The following is a 24,801-nucleotide window of genomic DNA, read 5'->3' as shown; positions in this document are numbered from 1 at the left end:
CTGTATTACTCAAATGTTATCTATGCATGGAGAGTTGTCTCATTGGCAATCATACCACATCTTCAATCCTATATCTATGATATTTACTTATATTTTAGTAGGCTTTGTCCTATCTCAATAATAATTTACTACTAGTACTCATTTTACTAAATTGCAGTTTGGACTCATTGCTACAAACACATGATTAAATAATGGAGCTCATTGATGGGCATACCTGACAAATTTTCAGCGCACGAGGAACTTCTGCTCCTCTTTTTTATCGTAGGTGTAGGTGCTTCTACTATAATGTTTGAATGAGTATGTATGTATGTGCTTAGATACCCTTTTAACGAATTTAAATGCTTGTTTTGAGGTCTTGGCTCAGTTTATGATATAAAGAATTTTAAAATTCATGTCAACATTGCTCATATATCCCCCTAAATCAGGATAGTTGGCAGGCCTGGATAGGGAAAAACTAAAAAAAAGTATGCTGTTATCTGCTCTTTGACATATTGCCCATTTCCATTCTCAGTTTAAACACTTTCATAATAAATTTAAAAAAAAAGGAAATGAGCATTGTGTTACCTTCGCAGTATTTACTTTTGATTATGGGAAATGTGGTCATTCTTGCATTTAAATTCTTTGATTATATTCGGGGGTTAGCGCGAACGCAATCCCCCACACTAAAAAATTGCGTACCCGAGATGCCCACATTTGGGGCATTCGCAAGCTTCAGCCTATCCGAAGTGCAATGGAAAGGCCTCGACCTGGGGAGACCGCCTTTTTGATCACGGTGCTCCCTGTACCAGGTAAGTATGCTTCAACCATAAAAATTAAAGTTCTTCAATCATTATATTATTACTATACAAAAGGTGACAGCTGAAAATTTAAAAGCTGCAATTATAATTCAGTGAATGTAAAAATAAAGAATATTAAAATTGACATACATTGATTATAATTTTTAAGATTTAATGACAATTTATATTTTAAATAATTTATTGTTATTGCTAGTTTATTAATTTTAGAAAGACAGTGAAGACGAGATAAGGAACGACAACTCCATAGGTAAATTCTGCAATCATAAGCACTCGTAACGTCTACAATAACCGATAACTGTAGGAGTGAGAATGGTCGAATAGCTACGATCGCGGTAATTTTGTGTATCCATGGAAGTACTATACATCATGACCTCGATTAATTTATGATACTTCACTGGATTATCCCTTGAATTTTTAAAAACGATAGAAAAAAATTGAAAAATGCCCGTGTCATAAAATGTAATGATGTGGAAAAATGATATAAAAAAGTCACGAATATAAATAACGTCATTATTTTTTTTTACGTATTCTCTAAAAGTACACATACTTGGGGACTGGACACTTTTTTTTAGCCATCCCCAGTCTTTTTCCCAAAAAAATCTTGTTATTTTTTTGTTTTTAATTTACTGTACATATAATATGAACATAAACAGAAATAATTGGTATTTGCTATTTAATATCAATCCCAAGCTTACTATCCACAGCGGTCACTTGGAATGGGAATAGTATTATAGTCCCAAAGTAAATAGCAAATACGGCAATATGGTATACTCAATAATGAACATTTTTATTTTTATTGTGTAAAATATATTTTTCGTCATTGTGGTAAACATTTTTAGACGTTTCAGTTTTTTGCCTTCTTCGGTTTCTTTTTTATCCTTCTATTCACATCTACATGGTAAACATGTCTTTATTTTTTACAACCTTGAATACAAATATCAGTTGCATATGTCTTGTATATGTCACTGCAAAAAAAAAATTAAACAATATTCCACAACACAATTGTCAATCCTGGGACAATATCACGAGTGTTTATTTGAATGGTTCTTCTGTAATTTTGAACAGAATTTTGAATAAACTGCAACAGGTGGACAGCAACACTTGTAATCTAGTCTCAGTATATAAATCATAATTTTATAAGGTACGACGAGAGTTTATCCAGATTGTGTGACAATAGTACTATAGCAGTTTACTAATTGTTTTTCAAGTTTTTTAAATAACTAGTTCTGAAATATCTTTACCTCTACCACGAAATAGATTGAATATCGAAACGCTCATGTTGTTCAGATGCTATTGTATCTTTTGTGTCCCAAATTTTGTTGACTGTAGGAACTTGACAAGCTTTGGAACTAGAGGAATAGTGTGTGGCAAATTTACAAGAAAAAAAATGCCACATTATGAAAATTGGTCAGTGAAGTCCTAAATCATAACGGATATTTTTTTTTAAATACATCATTCAATTAGTCGAATTATAGGTCTCTGATAGAAAATTGTCACAGAAGTCACATAAAAAAAATCAAACAAAATACGGACCGCAACAAGGAGCAAAACCACGCAAGTTAAGTGTCATACCTATAGTTGTTTTGATCCGGGTCATTTGATCACTGGCGGTTAGTTGTTTTCTTCTTATCAATTGTACCACATCTCCTTATTTCATTATGTTTTTATCGTCTGATAATAAATCGTTTTACTATTTTCTTTTGTTATGCAAGTATTCTAGGACTAGAGTCGTAATTAAGGGTCTTATTGTGTACTAGTCAAACAAGGGAGAAATGCCAACGTGCATACATTTTACTAGGTATATAAAATCATAATTGGTTCGTTAAAAAATCGTTTCCATTCATGCACCGAATTTAAGTTTTAATGTGGTTTACCAAGTACTTTTCAAAGAATATCTTTGTTAAAAATGTAAAAATACGACAGGCGACAGACGGAAAGTGATAGTAATAGTTCACCCTGACCGTTTGGGCCAGGTGAGCTAACAAAGACACAATTGTGCGCGCACTTAAAATGATCTATAATATATACTCGTTGATCTGTTTTAGAGATAATTTCAAACTGATAATTGGTTTTATTCTAGGACTAAGCCTTTTGATTATACACAGAAACTGATTTTTATCAAAAGATAGTGTTTTTGCAGCTGGAAAAGGACAGATGCAAAAATCCTTCTGAGGCTCTTCAGATAGTCATAAGCAAGTTTCCAATACCCAACCTAACCAAATTTGACTTGTGTTACTACCAAATGAAACTTAAAAGAAACTCAAACAAATGAGCATCTAGACAAACATAATTGGGCAGTGGGTCCAAGTTTCCAGGCATTCTCCGCATACTTGCACATGCCTGTCCCATTTGAAGATGTCCTTTGCAATATCTTATTTTTTTTTATCTCGTCAACCTTGACATCCCATCCCTTTGTTAGTGCATGGCTGATATATGGTTTAATAGATACCTTGAACTAAATGTTTCGACTCAAAATTCATTAGGGTCTTCCTCACTTAAATTGACATATACTTTTTGATTTACTTTAGTCTAGTCCAAATATATTTAAAAACATCACTTTCAGCAAATTTTGTTTTTATTAGATGTTGTGAACTTGATCATTGATCCAAAATCAAGGGAATATAAAACAGCTGCGTAACGAGCGCATGGTAGGCCCTGCGCTTGTTCAAAGAATAAAGTTCAATAACTTCTCGATGTCACATCAGAAATTCATAGAAAACTAAAGGGAGCCGAGGTTATCTTAATTGATAGAAGCCAGTCACCAGTTTCATGGCAACTTCTCAAAGCATTTTCCAACCAGATGCTCCACAGGGCGCAGCTTTATACGACCGCAGAGGTCGAACCCTGAACATGGACACACCATCTAAGCTTGATACAGCTCTGAATTTAGATTGTGATTAAATAGTTGACACAACATAGGTTTCTGACACAGAATGAATGTGGTCTAAGAACTTAAACTTACAATGGGACAATACTGTGCAATTGAATATTTCTTGCTATTGCGCAAAACTGTGCAATTGAAAATTTCTTGCTATTGCGCAATATTGTGCAATTAGATATTTCTTGCTATTGCACAATACTGTGCAATTGAAGATTTCTTGCTATTGCGCAATACTGTGCAATTGAAAATTTCTTGCTATTGCACAATACTTTATATAATAATTTTGGACCCCGATTTTGACCAACTTGAAAACTGAGCCCATAATCAAAAATCTAAGTACATGTTTAGATTCAGCATATCAAAGAACCCCAAAAATTCAATTTTTGTTAAAACCAAGCTAAGTTTAAATTTGGGACCCTTTGGACCTTAATGTAGACCAATTTGAAAACAGGACCAAAAATTAAGAATCTGAATACACGGTTAGATTTGGCTTATCAAAGAACCCCAATAATTAATTTTTTAAATGAAATCAAACAAAGTTCAATTTTGGACCCTTTTGGCCCCCAATTCCTTGGGACCAAAACTCCGAAAATCAATCCCAACCTTCCTTTTGTGGTCATAGACCTTATGTTAAAATTTCATAGATTTCTGTTTACTTATACTAAAGTTATTGTGCGAAAACCAAGAAAAATGCTTATTTGGGCCCTTTTTGGCCCCTAATTCCTAAACTGTTGAGACCAAAACACCCAAAATCAATCCCAACCTTCCTTTTATGGTCATAAACCTTGTGTTTAAATTTCAGAGATTTCTATTTACTTTTACTAAAGTTAGAGTGTAAAAACCAAATGTCTATGGACGACGACGACGACGCCAACGTGATACCAATATACGACCAAAAAATTTTCAATTTTTGCGGTCGTATAAAAACTGTAAAATCTAAAATTTATAAAAAAGGGATCTTACGTCTATAGACAATTCACCAAAATATCATGAAACCTGCAGAAAGCATTTTTGAATTCTTGTCGGAAAAATACAACCTTTATTAATGAATAAAACATATCAACTCGAAAACGTAAAATCGAAAATTTAAAAATATCGAATAGGAGCTAATGTCAATAAGATATAAACAATTCAGTAGTTTCTTGCAAATTAGTGAAAGTATATTTGAGTCAGTTTAGTTCGAAAACTGGAAAATTCCCCTTTTAATGAAAAAAATCCCAACTCTGAGAATTTAAAATTTATAAAACTCAAGGGAGATCTCGTCAATAGATATAAACAATTCACCCAAGTTTCTTACGAATGCGTTCAAACAAGGATTTGTATAGGACTATATAAATCCTTGGTTCAAGCCTTTTTGTATATATATATATATAGTTTAAAAGATCAGAGGCGGATTCAGAACTTTCTATATGATAAATGCACAAGACTTTTTACCAGTTTCACTCCTACCAGGGAGCCCATTTTTTCAAAATCCTTTATCTGCATCAAAAGTAATATACAGGACAATAGCTGCAATGACCGACATCAGACTCTTTAAAAATCAATGTAGTTCTTTTTACCTGGTGGAATGTTTGGTTATGATATTGAACATATAGACCTCTAGATGAATTCTTTGGAATAAGGTAAAAAGTTTTCTCAATATCTCAATACCAAGGTTAAAAGCCTTTTCAACTTGGTATACATTGTAGCTCTAAGCTATAAACATATGGCAAACAGGCATCAGTATTTCTTAAAGGTTGAAAAAGAATCCACAATTTTTTTGCTTGTTGGATGGCTATAATTAGGAACCAATACCACACTGGTGCAATCAGTTATAATCTAATTGTATAGATAAAAGGCTGACAATTTTTTTTCAAGGTTAGCAGTTTGAAGAAATAATAAATAGTAATTGAAAGAATCAGAAACAGGAAGTAAATCCAACACATATCAAAATCGCACCCAATATGTTTCTGTGATATGAGAATTTGTTTGAAGAAAAGTTCGTACATATTTGAAAATTCAATGTATCAGCAGCATGTATCTAACTGATCCAAAAAGTCTTTCACACATTACGACTCGTCAAAGTTAATTTGCTGACAAAATATTTGGACCAACAAGGTGATCGAAGTAGAATGCCCATTCCTAAAGAGGGGGAATGAAACTAATAAATTATATATTACTACTATAATAAATACATATCAACTTCTAGTTATTGCTATAGTCACAGTTTCAGTTCACCAAGCTAGAATTCCATCCCTTCAATACATGAACCAGTTTGCTACTTGAAGTGATTTTTTTCCTTGTTTTATCTCCAAGTGTGTTGTCAACTACTTTTTGTTGTGAATGCACTTTTAGCAAAAAAGTTTTTGAGAGTGCACAATGCTATGCACAATGTGGTTTTTGTCCATGGTTCTTCATGTCAACAAACAACGTGCTAAAATTTGTGTTTCCTTTATGTTTTTTAGATGTTGCAACAACATGCTACTAGATTAATTCTTGTAATACAAAGTTGATTATGGACATCTTTTTCTAGTTTGCCTTTCTGCAATCTTATTTTCCATAAATTATTCTTCTAACAAATATTTTATCTCACACCAAAATGTATCTTCAATATAATATGCAGATAGGTGGACATGGTGTTCCTAAATATTAACTTTTTAATCAACTTTAACAAATAAACACAACATTTTTGCAATAATATTTTATTTGGCCACTTTTTCTTCCTTTATTTTGTTTGAGACGGGTTAAATCACTGTAGATGTTATGAATGTCAATATATATTGTCACTAGATTAATTTTCCATTGGTTTATCCTGTTATGGACGAACACTACCCTCTTCTTTTTGTCCTCTGGCTTGAAGCAAGAAGTCCCTGTTTAAGTATAAATGACAATGTTAAACCACAGAAATAGTATGAATCGTGATTCTATTTTAAACAATTTTTTACATAATTTTTTATTTTTGTTTAAATAAGTTCTATTGCTCAATTAGAATCTAATTTATCGAACTAAATATTACATATAATTTGAAATTGACATCTACAGACTAGCTGCTTTATATACATTTTAACACTACTAGAGAGAGACGTTTATCAAAATGAAATAAGTTATATCAACACTACATTATATTTAATCAAGTATAACAATCAAATTTTAACTGCTATTTACATATTTTTCCACTATTTAATTTTATAATGCAATTTATAATTCTGACCACTAATTTGTACATATTATAGACATACATTTTCCTACTATACCTGGTAATTCTGTAAGGGTTTGCTTTCTCCTTTCTTTAAATATTTAAGGGATTCTTCTTCATCATATTTTTACAGCTACATTTTACATCTTTCATATTATAGATCATTTTATAGGTATTAACTCTCTAATAAGAGTCATAAAAGTATGTAGTTAATTTCTTCAAAGGTCTAGATGGAGTGCCCTGGACGATTGTTATCAGTTTCTGTCTAACTTTAGCTCTTTTATTGCTGGCTCAATATTTTTACTTTCATCAATGGACCAAATTAAAAATTGCTTAAAATTTTTCACTTTATCACTATATAGACCCATTAATTCTATTTCTTGAAGAATAGATTAGTGATTCATTTTGCTTAAATGCAAATAAGTGAAAATATCGGATATAGGTCCCATTTTCATATTTTGTATATTGTTTATGATTTGCTCTTGTGGTGTCCTTTCAACATCGAACAGTCTTATGAAAGGTAATTTTAGTTTGTTAGGCTGTGAATGTTTATGCTGGTAACAATTTTTGGCAAGTAATGACAATGGCAGTCACATCTTTAATTCATATAGTTCTAGCTTTATATTCATCTTCTATGCTTTTGTTAAGGATAATTCGGTTGAGAGCTTTAGGTCTTTCCTATATTCATGCCTTTCTGTTAAGCTGTATATTTTTAAACTGTGCGACTTATCTCTTAATGTTGAAAAAGTCCTAATCTGTTCAAGACCTTTATAATTATACTCCTCATGAAAAAGAATTATCTTTTGTATGCAAGATTTATAATACAATATTTATTACATAATGTTTTTATTTCATAATGAATGACACAACATGGCATATGTTACATTTACAATTCTCAGACACTGGAAAGAAAAAGTAAATTTGGTCAATTTATACAATCATACATTTACCATTTATTTAAGAAAAAATCCAATGCCTCATAACTATTTACAGGATTTTTAAAACACTGATGTTTCAAACCTTACAAACAATATTATATATTAAGGTTTTTACTATTTATTATTTCATGTTATTGTTGACAACCTACTTTGTAAGGAAGGGTATTTGAGACATTGGATTTCTACAGTAATATTGTGGATAAAATAAAGACTCAAACTTATATGAAAGGTGAAGTTTATTACAACAATGGCTTATGATATTGATATTATGACATCTTCATTTGATCAGTGACTAAATTTATCATATTGTTTTAACATTTAAAATCCTGTTAAAAACTACAAATTAAAACAATATTTAGTTTGGCAAAAGTAACAAAAATAGTCCATCTTCAGCTTTAAAATCTTTCAAGGTAAATTTTAAAGTTTACTTTTATCCATTTAATGTTCATATTGATTTTGGTGTACCAAAAAGAAAACTGCAGCATGTAGTATATACCTCAATTATTTCTATTGAGGTTTCTTTACAGAACACCAATTTGACTGACAATACACAGGTACAGACAACCATTAACTATTTCAATATCCCCCTCTGCCTGCTCCATAGGGGTGTGGTCTAAATTGTCCTCTTCCACCTCGTCCTGTTGGTGGAGCTTTTCCTGCTGTTGCTCCTGTAGCCCAAGAATTGTCAGCTGTAGGGAAAAAATAAAATATAAAACTTTTACTATCTGTATTGCTTTTTTCCAATTTAAATGGTCTGTATAGTTGAAATATATATATTAACCATACTAGAAGTTTGCTCTACACAATTCATCTGACAATGAATAAGATGACAATTATCAACATTAAATAAGTTTATGATTTCAACAACTGGCATGTTGGTGATGTTTTCAATTTTTTATGTTTTACAGATCTTTCTTATTATTTCTTTAAATAAATGCATTTCATAAATCACAAGAATGATTTAATAATACACTACCTGGCTTACCATAAGTTTCATCGTATGAAGCTGTTGCTGATGCACCATGCCCGTAATCAAAATACTGAGTGTCACTAGAAAAATAAGGTTACAACATTAAATTGTATATTTTTACGGGAAAGTGTCAAAACAAAGGAAAAAGATATCGTGAAATTTAACTATAATCAAGGAAATCAGACAATCAAACTTTGTTTTACTTGTAAGTAAGGGTAAAAGAATACATAAAACATTTCTAATATAATTTATCAACAGTAACTACCTTCACAACATTAAACTTTATTTGTTTGATATTAATGAAATGGTGGAGTCATCCAAGTAAACATGTGTCAAGATAAAGTGTAAGTTGAAGTATTGATGTGTGCATTTTCTTACTGTTGGGAGGCCAAACTGTCCTATTTTAAATATATAAATTTCTTGTAAACTAAGATTGCTTTGTCATTGATTTTATCCTTTATTTTGATGGATTTCCGATTATTTTGAAAATCTTACCCTGCACCATATCCACTTTCTGCATATGGATCTCTGGCATAAGGATCTGCATAACCTTCATAACCCTGTAAAACAGAAATGTTTTTCTTATTATGATACAATTCAACATCTCCTGTACTATCTCTATTGCAAGAAATTTATAAGTTCATTCATCATATTGCAAAGTTCAAAGTATTGGCGAACAAGAATACAGTGACTGAAAATCAAATACAAAATGAAACAGGATACCAATCACCGAGATGCTGACCAAATACTCAAAAAGTCATTCTCTCAAGTCTGTCTCAGAAAAGTGTGACGAAAATATTTGATGAAAAAATAAGACTGAAGAGTTGATTCTAACATAGCTCCACTTCTTTCAATGGATTATTAAGTACATTGTATATAATATAAATTTATGTAAAGAGAGTCTTATAACAACACTGTAATGTTTATGATGACATTAATGAGTAACTTTAGTAACTGGTATTCATGAAAATACACAAAATTTAATTATTTGAATTAAATGCATAATTTGCAGTTTTATTGACCATGCTAGCTTTGATAGCTACCAAAAAATATACAAATCCACAATTCATTCTTTAATTCAACATACAAAATTATCACTATTGGTTAAACATTCAAATGCTTATTCATTTAACTTACACCAACACCATAATCATCATATCCAGCGGTCTCCAAACTTTGTGCAACAGGTGCTACTGGGGGTGGGGCAGCCCTTCCTCGTCCAACTGGTGCACCACGACCAGAGACTCCTCTTGGTGCTCCACGTCCTCCAACAGGTGCACCTCTTGGTGCTCCCCTGAAATGAAAGGCATCAGTTAAAAATCTTCACATTTTTAAAGAACTAAACAAACCAACACTAAAATTACCATAAACTTAAAAACTTGCATTTGCTTTGTTTTACTTGTATTTCTTTGCTTTGAAATTCGATTTAAAAAACTGTCGAGATGTAAACAAGCAGTTGTCCACTTCATTGCAATGTATTTTATAGTAAATCATATCTTAATTATACTAAATTTTAATATTTATATAATACTTAATTTTTTTTTTAATTAATTACATGTTACTAATGAAAACAACTTTCAAATTTATTCTAAAAACTATGAATACCTTGCTCTTGGGGCAGGTGCACCCCTTGATGCTCCCCTGAAATTATAGAAATCAGTTAAAACTTAAAAAATTCTTAATAATACTGAAACAAGAATGTGTACCTAGTACATGGATGCCCCATCCGCACTATCATTGTCTATGCCCATAAATGGGGCATAATAAAAATAAAATACTTCGCTAAGCGCAGCCTGTTACTACCACAGAGGTTGAACCCTGAACAGTTGGGGCAAATTTGGACACAATATTCAAGCTTCATACTGTCCGAATTTTGATTGTGATCAAATTTTGAACATATTATACTAGGTGTCCGACACAATAAGTGTGGTCAAAGATCTTACAAATTTATTGCGTAATTCTGTGCAATTGAAGACTTTTTCTTAAAACTTTTCAAAAATTCAAATATGGAAATTAAAATAAAACCAGATGCTCTGCAGGGTGCAGCTTTATACGACCGCAGAGGTCAAACCCTGAACGGTTGGGGCTAGTATGGACACAACATTCAAACTGGATACAGCTCTGAATTTGGATTGTGATTAAATAGTTGACACAGCATAGGTTTCTGATATAGAATGAATGTGGTCTAATGAACTTAAAAATGTTCTTTTTTTTTGCTATTGAGCAATTCACTATGCTGTTGAATATTAATCCTTTGATATTTGAAGAAATTTGCTTTTTTATTTCTGAAATCTGAAGTAAGAAAAATTGAACCCCACCATTTTTTTTTCACCTCTCTCTTTCCCTTATTCCAAAAATGATCTCAATTCAAATTTCTAATGGAGTTTTCAACAATAACTACACATTTAAATACATCAAAAAATATAAAATGTCATAGTCATGATTTAAGTTGAATTGACTACTATTCTGGACAAAGAAAGATAACTCCAATGCAACATTTTATATTGGCAAATTTCCAATATATATAATTTAAGAGCAGTTTAGGTGAGCTGTTATAATGAGTTTCAATTACCAACCTTACCCTGCTTTAAATTAGGTATGTTTTGTACTGAAGTAATTGTCCATTAACCTGGAAACCTTTTATGCACCTTATTCCATAACGGTTTGAGCCATAACACCCAAAGACAATTCTTACCATCCCTATGTGGTATTCGAATATCCAAAATCTAAATACATGGTTAGATTCATCATATCAAAAAACCCCAAGAATTCAATTTTTAATGAATTAAATAATGTTCAATTTTAGACCCTCTAGACCTCAATGTGGACTTATTTGATAACCGGCCCAAATATTTCAAATCTAAATACATGGTTAGATTCAGTATATTGAAGAACCCTTAATATTCAATTTTTGTTGATATCAAACAAAGTTTTATTTTTTGGACCAACTTGAAAACTGGACCCATTATCAAACATCTAAGTACATGTTTAGATTCAGCATATCAAAGAACCCCAAGAATTCCATTTTTGTTTAAATCAAAGTAAGTTTAATTTTAGACCCTTTGGGACCTTAATGTAGACCAATTTGAAAACATGACCAATAATTAAGAATCTAAATACACGGTTAGATTTGGCATATCATAATCAAAGAACCCCAATAATTCATTTTTTGATGAAATCAAACAAAGATTAATTTTGGACCCTTTTGGCCCCCAATTCCTAAACTGTTGGTACCAAAACTCTCAAAATCAATCCCAACCTTCCTTTTGTGGTCATAACCCGTGTTAAAATTTTGTAGATTTCTATTTACTTTTACTAAAGTTATTGTGCAAAAACCAAGAAAAATGCTTTTCGGGACTTATTTTGGCTCTTAATTCCTATATTGTTGGGACCAAAACTCTCAAAATCAATCCCAACCTTCCTTTTGTGGTCATAAACCTTATGTTAAAATTTCACAGATTTCTGTTTACTTGTACTAAAGTTATTGTGCGAAAACCAAGAAAAATGCTTATTCCTAAACTGTTGGGACCAAAACTCCCAAAATCAATCCCAACCTTCCTTTTATGGTCATAAACCTTGTGTTTAAATTTCATAGATTTCTATTTACTTATACTTAAGTTATAGTGTGAAAACCAAATGTCTTCTGACGACGACGTCATACCAATATACGACCAAAAAAAATTTGCGGTCGTATAAAAAGCTGGTGTTGGGCCCCTTTTTCCTTAACAGGTGGGACCATCATCCCCAAAACCAATCCTAACCTTCATTTTGTGGTTTTGAACCTACTTAAAAAATTTCATAGAGATCCTTCACTTAAACTAAAGTGATTGTTGGGAAACCAACAACTATGAATACCTTGCCCTTGGAGCAGGTGCTCCTCTGGGTGCTCCACGGCCTGGTGGTGCCCCTCCTGGGCCTCCTCTTCCACCACCTCTAGTGGGCTGTGAACCATTTGACATGTAGTTCATCTCCTGCATCTGTTGTTGTGTTATTTCATCATTATACTCCTGAAAATAGTACACAATCATGCAGTTTATACCATGTATGTCCAATCAGTTTGGTTGACAATAATGAGAATATTTTTTCTTCTGATGTATATCCTCTAAAAATAATTTGTAGTATGATTGCTAATCAGACAAACTTTACAATGGACCAAATGATATATAATGTCAAGTAGAAATTATACTTCAGTATATTACACAAATCATATCAGAGGCTCAACAGGCTTAACTTTCAGAGACACATTGAAGGACTGTAAATGAAAATTCTTGAATTACCAACTTAAATGAAAAGTCAATTACTATACAAGATCAACCAGTAACACTTTACAACAAGTTAATGTATTATCCACTTACTGGTGTAAGGTATTTCTGTACTTCTGATAGTGCATGTGACAGACGAGCATAACAATCAGATATCTCACTGTACACTTCTATTAACAAGTGAAGATCTTCATTTAAATGAGCATATTTTCCACCTTCTTTCCTCATCTCATCTTCCTAAAATAAAATATTTATATCAAATCATACCTAACAAGAACTGTGAGTTCAAGCTCATTAACTATAGCCACAAAATAACTTTTTAAATAGAGTATAGACTCTTTCAGTCATATTCTTGGGAACAGATACAATGTACATGTAAATCTGACATTATATACAAATATAAGACCATTTAGCATCATTTTTTTTGGCCATGCTGTTCGTTTCTTAACTTGATATATAATAATCTAAAATTAATAGTAAATGTGACATTAGTCTCTTAACAGATATATTACCTCAACTGAAATGATGAGAAACTGTTTTATGATTGAAACAGTAGAAAATATTAATTCGTTTCTTAGTTCTTGGACACAAAATTACTTTTCATTTTTTAATAATCAACAGTACAAAACAGAGTGATGTAATTGCAGCATAATGTGACTCATTTATATTGTGACAAAAGAATTACTGTAACAAAGACTGGAGACTGATAAAGATGATTAAACAATCTCTATCAGCACTATGGTCTTGTGTTTATCTGGCTCTGTTGTGTCATGTATGAATATTACATTCCGCTAACAAAACATTAGCATCCCGAAATATATATCAGAAAATATTCTGCATACAGACACTTAGAGCTTTTTATTTGTTCTTATTACAAGTTTAATTTGAGGTAACAAATATTGGTCTCTATTTTGGCTCTTTTTCAAAGGTGAAATTAACCTTTTAAAAATAGGGCTTATTAGACACAGACGATTTTGGGACATGCTAAAGTTAGAGCTTTTTTACCATTCACAGCAATATTGGAATATGCTAAAAGAAGCAAATTATCCAGATCAAACAAAACATTATGTTTAGTACTATGTATACACCTGTTTTGTTAGCCTAATTATAGTATACCAACATATAACTTTATTGCAAAAAAATTTAACAGTTCAAAATAGTTGATCATTGGAGCATAATGTAAAACTCATTAACATATTCGGACAAAAGAATTACTGTTACAAAGACTGGAGACTGATAAAGATGATTAAACAATCTCTATCAGCACTATGGTCTTGTTTTTATCTGGCTCTGTTGTGTCATGTATGAATATTACATTCCGCTAACAAAACATTAGCATCCCGAAATATATATCAGAAAAAGTTCTGCATACAGACACCTAGAGCTTTTTATTTTGGTCTTATATTACTGGATACAAATAATGGTCAAAATCTTATTTCAAATGTGTCGATTTTCTGTGGTTTTTAGAAGAATCTAACTTAAAATATACCAGAAAGTCAGTCTAAATAAATATGACTTCCTTTTAGTACATGTATTTCTATATTACCTTTCCTTTGTCCCTCATTGATCCTTTCCCAAGGATTGACATCTTTGTTCCAGTTTCCTCTTGCAGTCTTTTTAATGACATTCCTTTTGGACCAAGCAGTTTTCCAACAAAGTTGAACTGTAAATAAAATCAGAATCATTAAAATAAATTTCTTTGCTTTGTATTTCCAGTTAGTTAGAACTGTCTCATGGAAACCATCCAATCAAGTTTAATGCAATGTTTAAAACTCCGATTTTACAGGACATGAGGTACATGCAGACAAAGTTTAAATAACTTTCTTTGAAAGAAACATTTACCACAAGTTTTTCAATGTACAATTGTACATGTATGTATTATGAGATCATTTATATCATTCTCAAATTGACACTGAAGTATTGGCCCATAAATGGCCATTTAATTTAAATTCTTTAAAGGTGAAACAGAGGATATATACATATTACGTTGTTTGTTTGTTTGTTTATTATGTATCTTTTACCTAGAAAAACAGACTTAATCTGATGCTGCTGCAAGAGTTGGAAGAAAGTATTACAAGGATGCAATATTGATGCTCAATCAACATCTCAAAGTACAGACACGGTGTTTTGCCATTGGAGCATCATGTGAAACATATCTACAACATATTGTGACAAAAAAAAGTTACTGTAACAAAGACTGGAGACTGATAAAGATGATTTAACAATCTCTATCAGCACTATGGTCTTGTGTTCATCTGGCTCTGTTGTGTCATGTATGAATATTACATTCTGCTAACAAAACATTAGCATCCCGAAATATATATCAGAAAATGTTCTGCATACAGACACATAGAGCTTTATTTTGTAATTATCCAAATTGATTATGACTACCCTCTTTTTTGGATGAGCTTCATTCAAATTGGCAATCATTTTTTGTACAGGGCTTAGACTCCTTGTTTTTTTTTAAAGCACGGTGTGTTACAAACTGTTATTCAAATGTTGTATGCATTATAATCAACATCTATGGATTTTCAGAGCATTTATTTTGCTCTGAAAAATCGCTGTTGGTTGTTTAAAGAGGATCCCATCCTAGTCAGTTCAGCTCTGACGATTTAAGCTAATAAAACATTAAACACATTTTACTTTACTTACTTTTGGAAAATCTGAAACTGGAATTTTTACTTTCAATGCTACAGCCTGAGGGCGGTTGTGATGAGCTTCAACAAGTGGCACTTGTTTCTTAGGCCCTCCTTGTTCAATTCTTTTCACCTCTGGAAAGAAAAACCATAAAACATATATTAAGGCTGTGTTATTTGGGTGGAGTGCCTAGAAATGCCTTTTGCAGTGACACCCAAGGTTTTGAGAAATCAAATAGACATTTTGGTCTGGTGAACCATTTGTCTTACTGAACTACATGTAGCCATAGCACACATATGTATTTAGGGGCAAGGTGAAACCCACCTCCAAATGCAGGATTTTCTAGCTGTGTCAACCACCCATTGTTGGTATAGGATGATTTCTGGACCAGATTTTTTTAAAAGGACATTTACATGTAGATGTACAATTTGACAAAAATTAACCAGGTGCTCCGCAGGGCGCAGCTTTATCAACCGCAGAGGTCGAACCCTGAACAGTTGGGGCAAGTATGGACAAAACATTCAAGCGTGATACAGCTCTGAATTTGGATTGTGATCAAATTTTTGACATTACATGGTTTTTTTTTTACACAAAACAAATGTCAAGATTTTACAAATCAATTAAAGATTTCTTCTTCAAACTTTTTAAATCTAAAATTAAATAGTTGATCATGACACAGCATAGGTTGCAACAATAACTTCTCTTTTAAATACATCATAAAATATTAAAATGTAAAATAAAGTGCTTGTTATCACTGAATGGTAAAGATTGGTTGGTAGTAAAAGTGAATATACATTGTTTATTGTATAAAACAATAAAAAAAACTTCATCAGCAACATTTTATATTGGCAAATTTCCAATGAAGTTATTTACATAAAGTTATTGGCAAATAAAAATAGAAAATGACATCATAGTCATGTCTGGCAAATGTCCAACATACATTATCTAAAAACATTTTAGATAAGATAAGGAAAAAAAGCTTCATCAGCAACATTTTATATTGGCAAATTTCCAATGAAGTTATTTACATAAAGTTATTGGCAAATAAAAATAGAAAATGACATCATAGTCATGCCTGGCAAATTTCCAACATATATTATCAACTACTATTCTATACAAAGAAAGATAACTCCAATTGAAAATTAATTGCTATTGCACAATATTGTGCAATTAGATATTTCTTGCTATTGTGCAATACTGTGCAATTGAAAATTTCTTGCTATTGCACAATACTTGATATGGAATCCTGATTTGGACCAACTTGAAAACTGGGCCCATAATCAAAAATCAAAGTACATATTTAGATAAAGCATATCAAATAAGCCCAAGAATTTAATTTTTGTTAAAATCAAACTTAGTTTAATTTTGGACCTTAAAGGGAAATTCCGCGATTTTTTACTTATCATCTAATTATGTTCATCTTAACATAAAAAACACATTTGCAAAGTTTTAAATTTATATTCCTTCTAATAACGGAGAAAATCAAGTATTTGTAACTTTTTTGGTTGAATTCTCGAGTGGGTCGTGACGTATTAGCCCGATTTATTGAATTCTGGGAAAAAATAAAATCTGTTTAACTCTTATAGCTTATCGACAATATACGTAATTAAAAGCGCACAGCTGACGAATGGTCGAAGTTATAAACCACAATATAAGAATGAACGAAAGTGAATATGCATATATATACCGTTTTGTATTGATTGAATTAAACTCCTATAAAATTATCTCTAGTAAATGTTTTTGAATAAATTTAATTAATTATTGTTGAGATTTTTTTCATAAAATATTTATTGAACATTTTTACTGATATTGAACTGAAACTATTTCAGTTCTATTTACCGTTATTGTTTTGATAATCATTTCAATGCAACTAATGTGTGAGCAGAGTGTGTATATTATTTTGTAAAGGTCACTGTATATTTCTCGGCTTGAGGTCAATTCGTTTACCTTGTAGCTATTTAGCCGCAGGTGTGAGTTCAAGCGTACACAGGTATAAATGTTGTTATTTGGAAAGGATAAATAGAAAGGATTAGAGTATATGCTGTCATGATGTTAGTACACTAAGATTAAATACACGATGAGAATAAAGATACAATAATTAAATTGTGTAAATTAATTGAAAATAAAATTCAGATTCGTAATTCCGAAAGTGTATAAAAATAAAAGGAAACAATTTTTGATTACTTTCTTAGCGGCAATTGGCGTAAAGATTCAAATATGAAGCAAAAAATAGTAGTTTTAATCTTTAATAATAAACAGCTGCGCCATGAGCGCATGATACGCCCGACGTCTTGTGTGGAAGTTTTATGCAATAATCATAAATAGTTTCTGAGAAAGTTTTAAGCAATAACCATATACTGTTTTTGAGACACGGCGGGACATGTGAAACCCCCAACCCTGTTTTTTTTTTACAAAAAACTAAATATCACTAAAATAAAATTTTGAATCAAAACCAAAAAGTATACAGATCTTTAGATTAATATAACAAAGAAGTGTGTAAAGTTTTAAGCAATAATCATAAATTATTTTTGAGATACGGCGCAACATGTAAAAAAAACCCTCCCCTATTTAACAAAATACTCAATAACTCCAAAATAACGTTTTGAATCATCACCAAAAAGTATACAGATCTTTAGATTAATATAACAAAGAAGTGTGTAAAGTTTTAAGCAATAATCATAAATTGTTTTTGAGATACGGCACAACATGTAAAAAAAAAAACCTCCCCCTTTTTTACAAAATACTCAATAACTCAAAAATGAAATTTTGAATCATCACCAAAAAGTATACAGATCTTCAGATTAATATAACAAAGACTTGTGTAAAGTTTTAAGCAATAATCATAAATCGTTTTTGAGATATGGTGCGACATGTAAAAAAACCCTCCCCCTTTTTTACAAAATACTCAATAACTCAAAAATGAAATTTTGAATCATCACCAAAAAGTATACAGATATTAAGATTAATATAACTTAGAAGTGTTTAAAGTTTTAAGCCATAATCAAGAATCGTTTTTGAGATACGGTGCGACATGTGAAAAAAACACACCCCTGTTTTAGTTACAAAGTGCCGTAACTCGAAAAGTTTTAATCTTATTTTCACCAAAAAGTATACAGATCATTTGACCATCATAAGTAACAACTATGTTAAGTTTCATGAAATTTGGATAAGTCGTTCTCAAGTTACGGTGCGACATGTTTACGCCGGACAGACAGACGGACGGACAGACAGACAGACGGACGGACGGACAGACAGACGGACGGACACCGGACATTTGTATACCATAATACGTCCCGTCAAAATTTTGACGGGCGTATAAAAACTAAATGCAATATTACCCAATTTGATATACCATTGTACATCTGTTTGATATCATTGACTTTACCGGAATTTCTTAACTTGTATTCAAATCTGGCTGTGTTTTTTTTTATTGCAATTTTAAAGTTTTTAATTGACAAAAACATACAACATACAACATGCATAATTTTTTTTTAGTTTCTTTTTAACATTTTATTCTTACATAATTAAATTCATTTGACAATCATTTACACGAACTTTTTGTGAAAAGAATACTAATTATCTAAGCTAAGGCATTATATCTTTTGAGGATTTTGGAGGATTTTTTTAAAAATTCTATGATAATAGTTGTGCAATGTTGAACATGATAGCCGTCATTAATCCAAATAAGTAATACAGTAGTTGTAATAAAAGTTATACTTTAGTCATGCATTACAGATATTGACGAATTTATAATAGTTCGTTCATACATCGTTGTTCATGAAACAATCATTATTAGTATACATGTAAGTTTCCTGACGTATAAGAGCCATTGAGGATGAGCTCCAGAGAAATCAGACTAGTTGCGTTTCGTTCGTTTGTTTGTTGGGAAAGGAGAGGAAATGCAACCGCTTGTACAGATAAACGACAGAATTACCATACAAGCATTTATAGTCAACACAATCAGAAAGAGTTCCCATCGTTAGACGGGGAATATGAAGGCTTCCAAGAATGAACAAGTGACATGTCTAACTCTGAACAGTTAGAGAACAGACTATCGACATCGAACGCTTGTTCTTGATATTTGAAACTGTATGCATATATATACGTATACGTTTATGATATAGTGATGAGTTCTGACAAAAACTAAATTCCTTCATGGTTATATCTTGCCATACGTTTATATTGGTTTGTAAGGTGATTACTCAAAATCGTTATTTGAAAATCCTGTTTGTGAGATGTAGATTCATTTCAATACAGAAATTTCGTCTATATATTTCACAAGTGTATAACACGGAGAAGCTCTGAAGGTTCATTACTCCCATTTTGTTTGGGTGTGAACCATCGATGTTTACAGCAATATCAAGGAATAAGGTGATGATGGTAGAAAGAACTATGGGCGTCATGTGGCAAATATTACATGCATATCGGACAATGAGTTGTCAATCTGTATGAAAAGTTTTCCAATACAACCATATTATTGAGAAGGAATGTTTACATGCTATACTCTCGTACTACATTTTTAGTATTACAGGGTTCTTGTGGCGTTCACCTTAGACACACATCGTTTTAACGATGTTTAAAAAAAGACAGAACCAATTTAATGTCATATTTCCCTATTTTTTAAATATAACTAAAATTCTTTTATCTGACAAGAATATCCCTATTTAGCGAACAAGTAATTTATTCTTTTTTTCGGTTATTGAATACCAAGAAAGAAAATAAATCCCGAAATTAATTTGAAACTTTGATACTCAAAAGTTTCCCAGCAAAATATTCACATCCCCTGGGGATAATTAGTGTTCGTCCAGTGGCATATATAACAATTGTGATGACGAATTCCTTCCTTTGTTTGAGAACAATCTTATTGAAATATAAATCTGTGATTTTCCTAGGTCCACAGCTTCAATGAACCAAAGCAAAAGTTATACATCGACCTGTATTTAAATCAAATTGGTTCTCTTCTTCTTTTGGTATACAACTGTAGTCTATCGACATTCGATGATTACATACTGTTGGCATACGTTGGCTAGTCTATTTACAACACTTTTACCCCTATTTATTCAAAATATATGTTTTTTTCTTATGTTCAATGTATACACGTATATATTTTAAATTGCGCTATAGTTCCGTAACTTTATATCCAGTCGTATAAACGAATCGTCGGCAAGTGCGTACATTTTTTTAAATCAATATTTCTGGTCTGTTCCAATCTGTCCTTCACTATTGACAATGACTATATATTACATTTTCCCAAATTCACCCTTGGAAAAAATATTTAAATAGATTTTAATTTCATCAAATCTTATTTTTTGGGTATTATTTATATATTATGAATTATATTCTTTACACCAGAAATGTTATTTATAAACAAGCGTATGAGTTTAGTAATGACAAGTAAGACAGAGTTGTATATTATACATCTGATAGTTCAAAATGGAAAGTTATAAGTTATAAGTTATCAGCCGTGTACACTGATCAATACCTGCAGAAGTGAAACGATGCATGAACTTGCAAGCCCGACAGGAAATCGCTTGAATACCTGGACGTGTCACCTCACACCCCTCACAATACCTTTGGAAGTAATACCTTTAGCCATGCTGGTGATCAGATAAGTGAAGATCAAAATATATTTGAAAAAAGTTTATTACTTTAAAGAATTATGAACAAATTAGATTTTCGAAAACAATTTTCACGGAACACTTATTTATGATTTCAACTTTGACTTTTCACCTAATTCCAATTTCAACAGTTTAAAAACAACAGACCATGGTAATTTAAAAAAAGTAAGAATATTTTCCGTATCAAGTTAGTTAGTCGTATTAAACAACCGTACGATTGACAAGATATCGACACGCAATTACGACTACATCGGTTACTGTAGTTTTGTTTCTTTGTGGTTTATAGACATATCGTTTTTATTCATCGGGAAAGAAGACAAGATGGCGGATCTCGGAGAATTGATACTCTAAATTTAAAATCGATGGTGATCGCTTATCTAGCGGAATAAAACTTTAATATCTATGAATTTGAACATTTTTATACAGAATGAACATAATATCAATTTTTGATTTTTTTGCGAAGTTTCCCTTTAATGTAGACCAATTTGAAAACTGGACCAAAAATTAAGAATCTACATACAAAGTTAGATTTGGCATATCAAAGAACCCATTTATTCAATTTTTGATGAAATCAAACAAAGTTTAATTTTGGACCCCCATTTGGACCAACTTGAAAACTAGGCCAATAATTAAAAATCTAAGTACATTTTTAAATTCAGCATATCAAAGAACCCCAAGGATTCATTTTTTGTTAAAATCAAACTAAGTTTAATTTTGGACCCTTTGGACCTTAATGTAGACCAATTTGAAAACGGGACCAAAAATTAAGAATCTACATACATAGTTAGATTCGGCATATCAAAGAACCCCAATTATTCAATTTTTGATGAAATCACACAAAGTTCAATTTTGGACCCTTTGGGCCCCTTATTCCTAAACTGTTAGGACCAAAACTCCCAAAATCAAACCCAACCTTCCTTTTATGGTCATAAACCTTGTGTTTAAATTTCATAGATTTCTATTTACTTATACTAAAGTTATGGTGCAAAAACCAAAAATAATGCTTATTTGGGCCCCTTTTTGGCCCCTAATTCATAAACTGTTGTGACCTCAACTCCAAAAATCAATCCCAACCTTCCTTTTGTGGTCATAACCCGTGTTAAAATTTTGTAGATTTCTATTTACTTTTACTAAAGTTATTGTGCAAAAACCAAGAAAAATGCTTTTTGGGACTTTTTTTGGCTCTTAATTCCTATATTGTTGGGACCAAAACTCTCAAAATCAATCCCAACCTTCCTTTTGTGGTCATAAACCTTGAGTTAAAATTTCATTGATTTCTATTTACTTATACTAAAGTTATTGTGCGAAAACCAAGAATAATGCTTATTTGGGCCCTTTTTTGGCCCTTATTTCCTAAACTGTTGGAACCAAAACTCCCAAAATCAATCCCAACCTTCCTTTTGTGGTCATAAACCTTGTGTCAAAATTTCATAGATTTCTATTCACTTTAACTAAAGTTATAGTGCGAAAACCAAGAAAATGCTTATTTGGGCCCTTTTTGGCCCCTAATTCCTAAAATGTTGGGACCAAAACTCCCAAAATCAATCCCAACCTTCCTTTTGTGGTCATAAACCTTGTGTTAAAATTTCATTGATTTCTATTCACTTTTACTAAAGTTAGAGTGCGAAAACTAAAAGTATTCGGACGACGACGACGACGCCAACGTGATAGCAATATACGACCAAAAAATTAAAATTTTTGCGGTCGTATAAAAATGTAACTGATCATTTGGTCCAGCAAGTCATATTAAAGAAGAGGGACAAGATACCAGAGGGACAGTCAAACTCATAAATCAAAAATAAACTGACAACGTCATGGTTAAAATGAAAAAGACAAACAATAGTACACATGACACAACATAGAAAACTAAAGAATATCAACATGAACCCTAGTCCAAAAAATTTTGATGTCTTGAAAGGCTTTTATATTTTCTTCTTCAATGCCTTACATTGACGTCATAATGCTGAAGCCACCATTTTCGGTTGGAATTTGAGCACATTTTGCTCTCAACTTTAAGAACCAATTTAACCTTTAAACTTTCATCGAAGGCTAAAAATATTTGCATATATAAAAATTCTTGCCATTTATGTGTTTGTGCAAAATATTTCCAATTAATCCTTACAGTAATAATAAAATAAGTTACAATTCCATCCCAGGCGGGAACATGTTGACTGCTTTTTTAAAAACATGTATCTGATTTCTTTTGGGGAGATTATAAAATAATTTTTGCACCAAACTTAGTAAAATTTGACAGACCCAAATTTCCGGAACCTTTTGTTTTACATTATCCGGAAATTCTGGTCCGTTAAATTTTACAGTTTGGTTCAAAAAATATATTTTTTACTAAAATTAAACATCCCGAGGAGAAATCAGCTAAACATTTTAATAAAGCAGTAAATTCCCTCTTAAAAGTCCAACTGAAAATATGAGTCCGGCATTATGACGTCGATGCAAGGCGTCAAAGAAAAAAAATATAGTAGCCTTTCAAGACGTCATAATTATTTGAACTACATGATCCCCACCAAAAACTATGGGTGATCTCAGGTGCTCTGGAAGGGTAAGCAGATCCTTCTCCACATGTTGCACCCATTGTGTAACTCATTAACTGAACAAAACTAGTTTTACTGCCCTTTGGTCAATGTCTATCTACTTTGGGGAAAAAAGACGTTTTGGATTTCTGTGTCCCTTGTGATTTTGTTTCGACTGTCATCTTGAGACACAGAATAACTACTGAACCATAGCTTTTGCCGATTACAGAGATACAGTACAGCAACAGCATAGAATATATCGTGATTTTACCATGGGTTGTCCCTTTAAGCTGATATTTTTCCCCTCGCTATTGCTCTGGGTAGAATATGTGTCTAAAGGGCCAACCCATGGTAAAATCACGATATATTCAAGCACCCATGAATTATTTCTTAATTCTAGCTGCATATGAAATTATATTTGTCCCCAACTCGTTTATCATTGCAAGACAATTTTGCACATACGAAACACGCTTATTATCAATTTAAAACGTAAATTCATAAACATTTAGTTAAGAAGCGGTGTTGAAATAACATGGATCAGCCTAGTCCAAATAATTATGACGTCTTGCAAGGCTATTTTAAACTTTTGCTTTGATCAGTCATGGAGTCTTTATGGAAAAGTTAGCGTGAGCCATGAACAAAGTATTTTTTTACCATCATTTAAGAGTCTGATTCCATGTGGTTGGCAGTTTGCATCCAACTGACTTATTTCACTTTTCATCGCCTCCACCAAACTGGAGCTTGCTTCTCCAAGAGAAGTTTCTTGCTGTTGTTGTTGTTGTTGAGCCATTGTCTTATTTCTGTAGCCTGTCTTAAGATTGATATGCGAGAAAGGAACGCGTGCTTGTCGGCGAACTACTTTTAATGTTGAACTGGTTTCTGGCTGGGTAGTCCGGAGGAAGAATATCCATATGTAAAAGTAACCAGTATAAAACATCCGCGATATAGTTCAAAATTTGATAAAATTAATTCATTAAGACTAAAATACCAACAAT

The 24,801-nt window shown here is 31.8% G+C and overlaps 1 protein-coding gene and 1 non-coding gene across 6 annotated transcripts; both read right to left on the bottom strand.

The window, feature by feature from the left end:
- Positions 1 to 632: 632 nt before the first annotated feature.
- On the bottom strand, positions 633 to 796 carry LOC143061561 (U1 spliceosomal RNA). Its single transcript, XR_012974468.1, has one exon. It is a non-coding gene; the product is annotated as a U1 spliceosomal RNA (small nuclear RNA).
- A 5,547-nt stretch (positions 797 to 6,343) lies between these two features.
- Positions 6,344 to 24,678, bottom strand: LOC143072606 (KH domain-containing, RNA-binding, signal transduction-associated protein 2-like). Of its 5 annotated transcripts, none has more exons than XR_012977255.1 (11): positions 24,461 to 24,678; positions 15,676 to 15,794; positions 14,570 to 14,686; positions 13,117 to 13,260; positions 12,617 to 12,768; positions 10,367 to 10,402; positions 9,899 to 10,055; positions 9,257 to 9,321; positions 8,768 to 8,841; positions 8,288 to 8,480; positions 6,344 to 6,527 (listed from the first exon to the last, which is right to left on the bottom strand). XR_012977255.1 is itself a non-coding variant. In XM_076247643.1 (10 exons), the coding sequence occupies exons 1-10, from the start codon at positions 24,594 to 24,596 to the stop codon at positions 8,368 to 8,370; spliced, it is 1,113 nt and encodes a 370-aa protein (XP_076103758.1). In that variant the 5' UTR covers positions 24,597 to 24,678; the 3' UTR covers positions 7,683 to 8,367. The 5 variants fall into 5 exon arrangements, 3 of the variants coding, with proteins under 3 accessions (XP_076103758.1, XP_076103771.1, XP_076103779.1); XR_012977261.1 differs by having other exon boundaries at positions 8,777 to 8,841; positions 24,461 to 24,677; XM_076247643.1 differs by lacking the exon at positions 6,344 to 6,527 and having other exon boundaries at positions 7,683 to 8,480.
- Between the last annotated feature and the right edge of the window lie 123 nt (positions 24,679 to 24,801).

This window comes from Mytilus galloprovincialis, chromosome 1 (genome assembly GCF_965363235.1).
Source record: "Mytilus galloprovincialis chromosome 1, xbMytGall1.hap1.1, whole genome shotgun sequence".
NCBI classification, from domain to species: Eukaryota; Metazoa; Mollusca; class Bivalvia; order Mytilida; family Mytilidae; genus Mytilus; species Mytilus galloprovincialis.
This window is presented reverse-complemented; position numbering and strand designations above follow the sequence as displayed.

Excerpts from the sequence above, each read along its gene's own strand:
- LOC143072606 (XM_076247643.1), bottom strand. The coding sequence starts at position 24,596 with ATGGCTCAACAACAACAACAACAGCAAGAAACTTCTCTTGGAGAAGCA. Across the intron at positions 15,795-24,460 it reads AATCAGACTCTTAAATGATG|AGGTGAAAAGAATTGAACAA; the intron begins GTAAAAAAATAC and ends TTTTCTTTCCAG. Across the intron at positions 8,481-8,767 it reads TGAAACTTATGGTAAGCCAG|CTGACAATTCTTGGGCTACA; the intron begins GTAGTGTATTAT and ends TTTTCCCTACAG.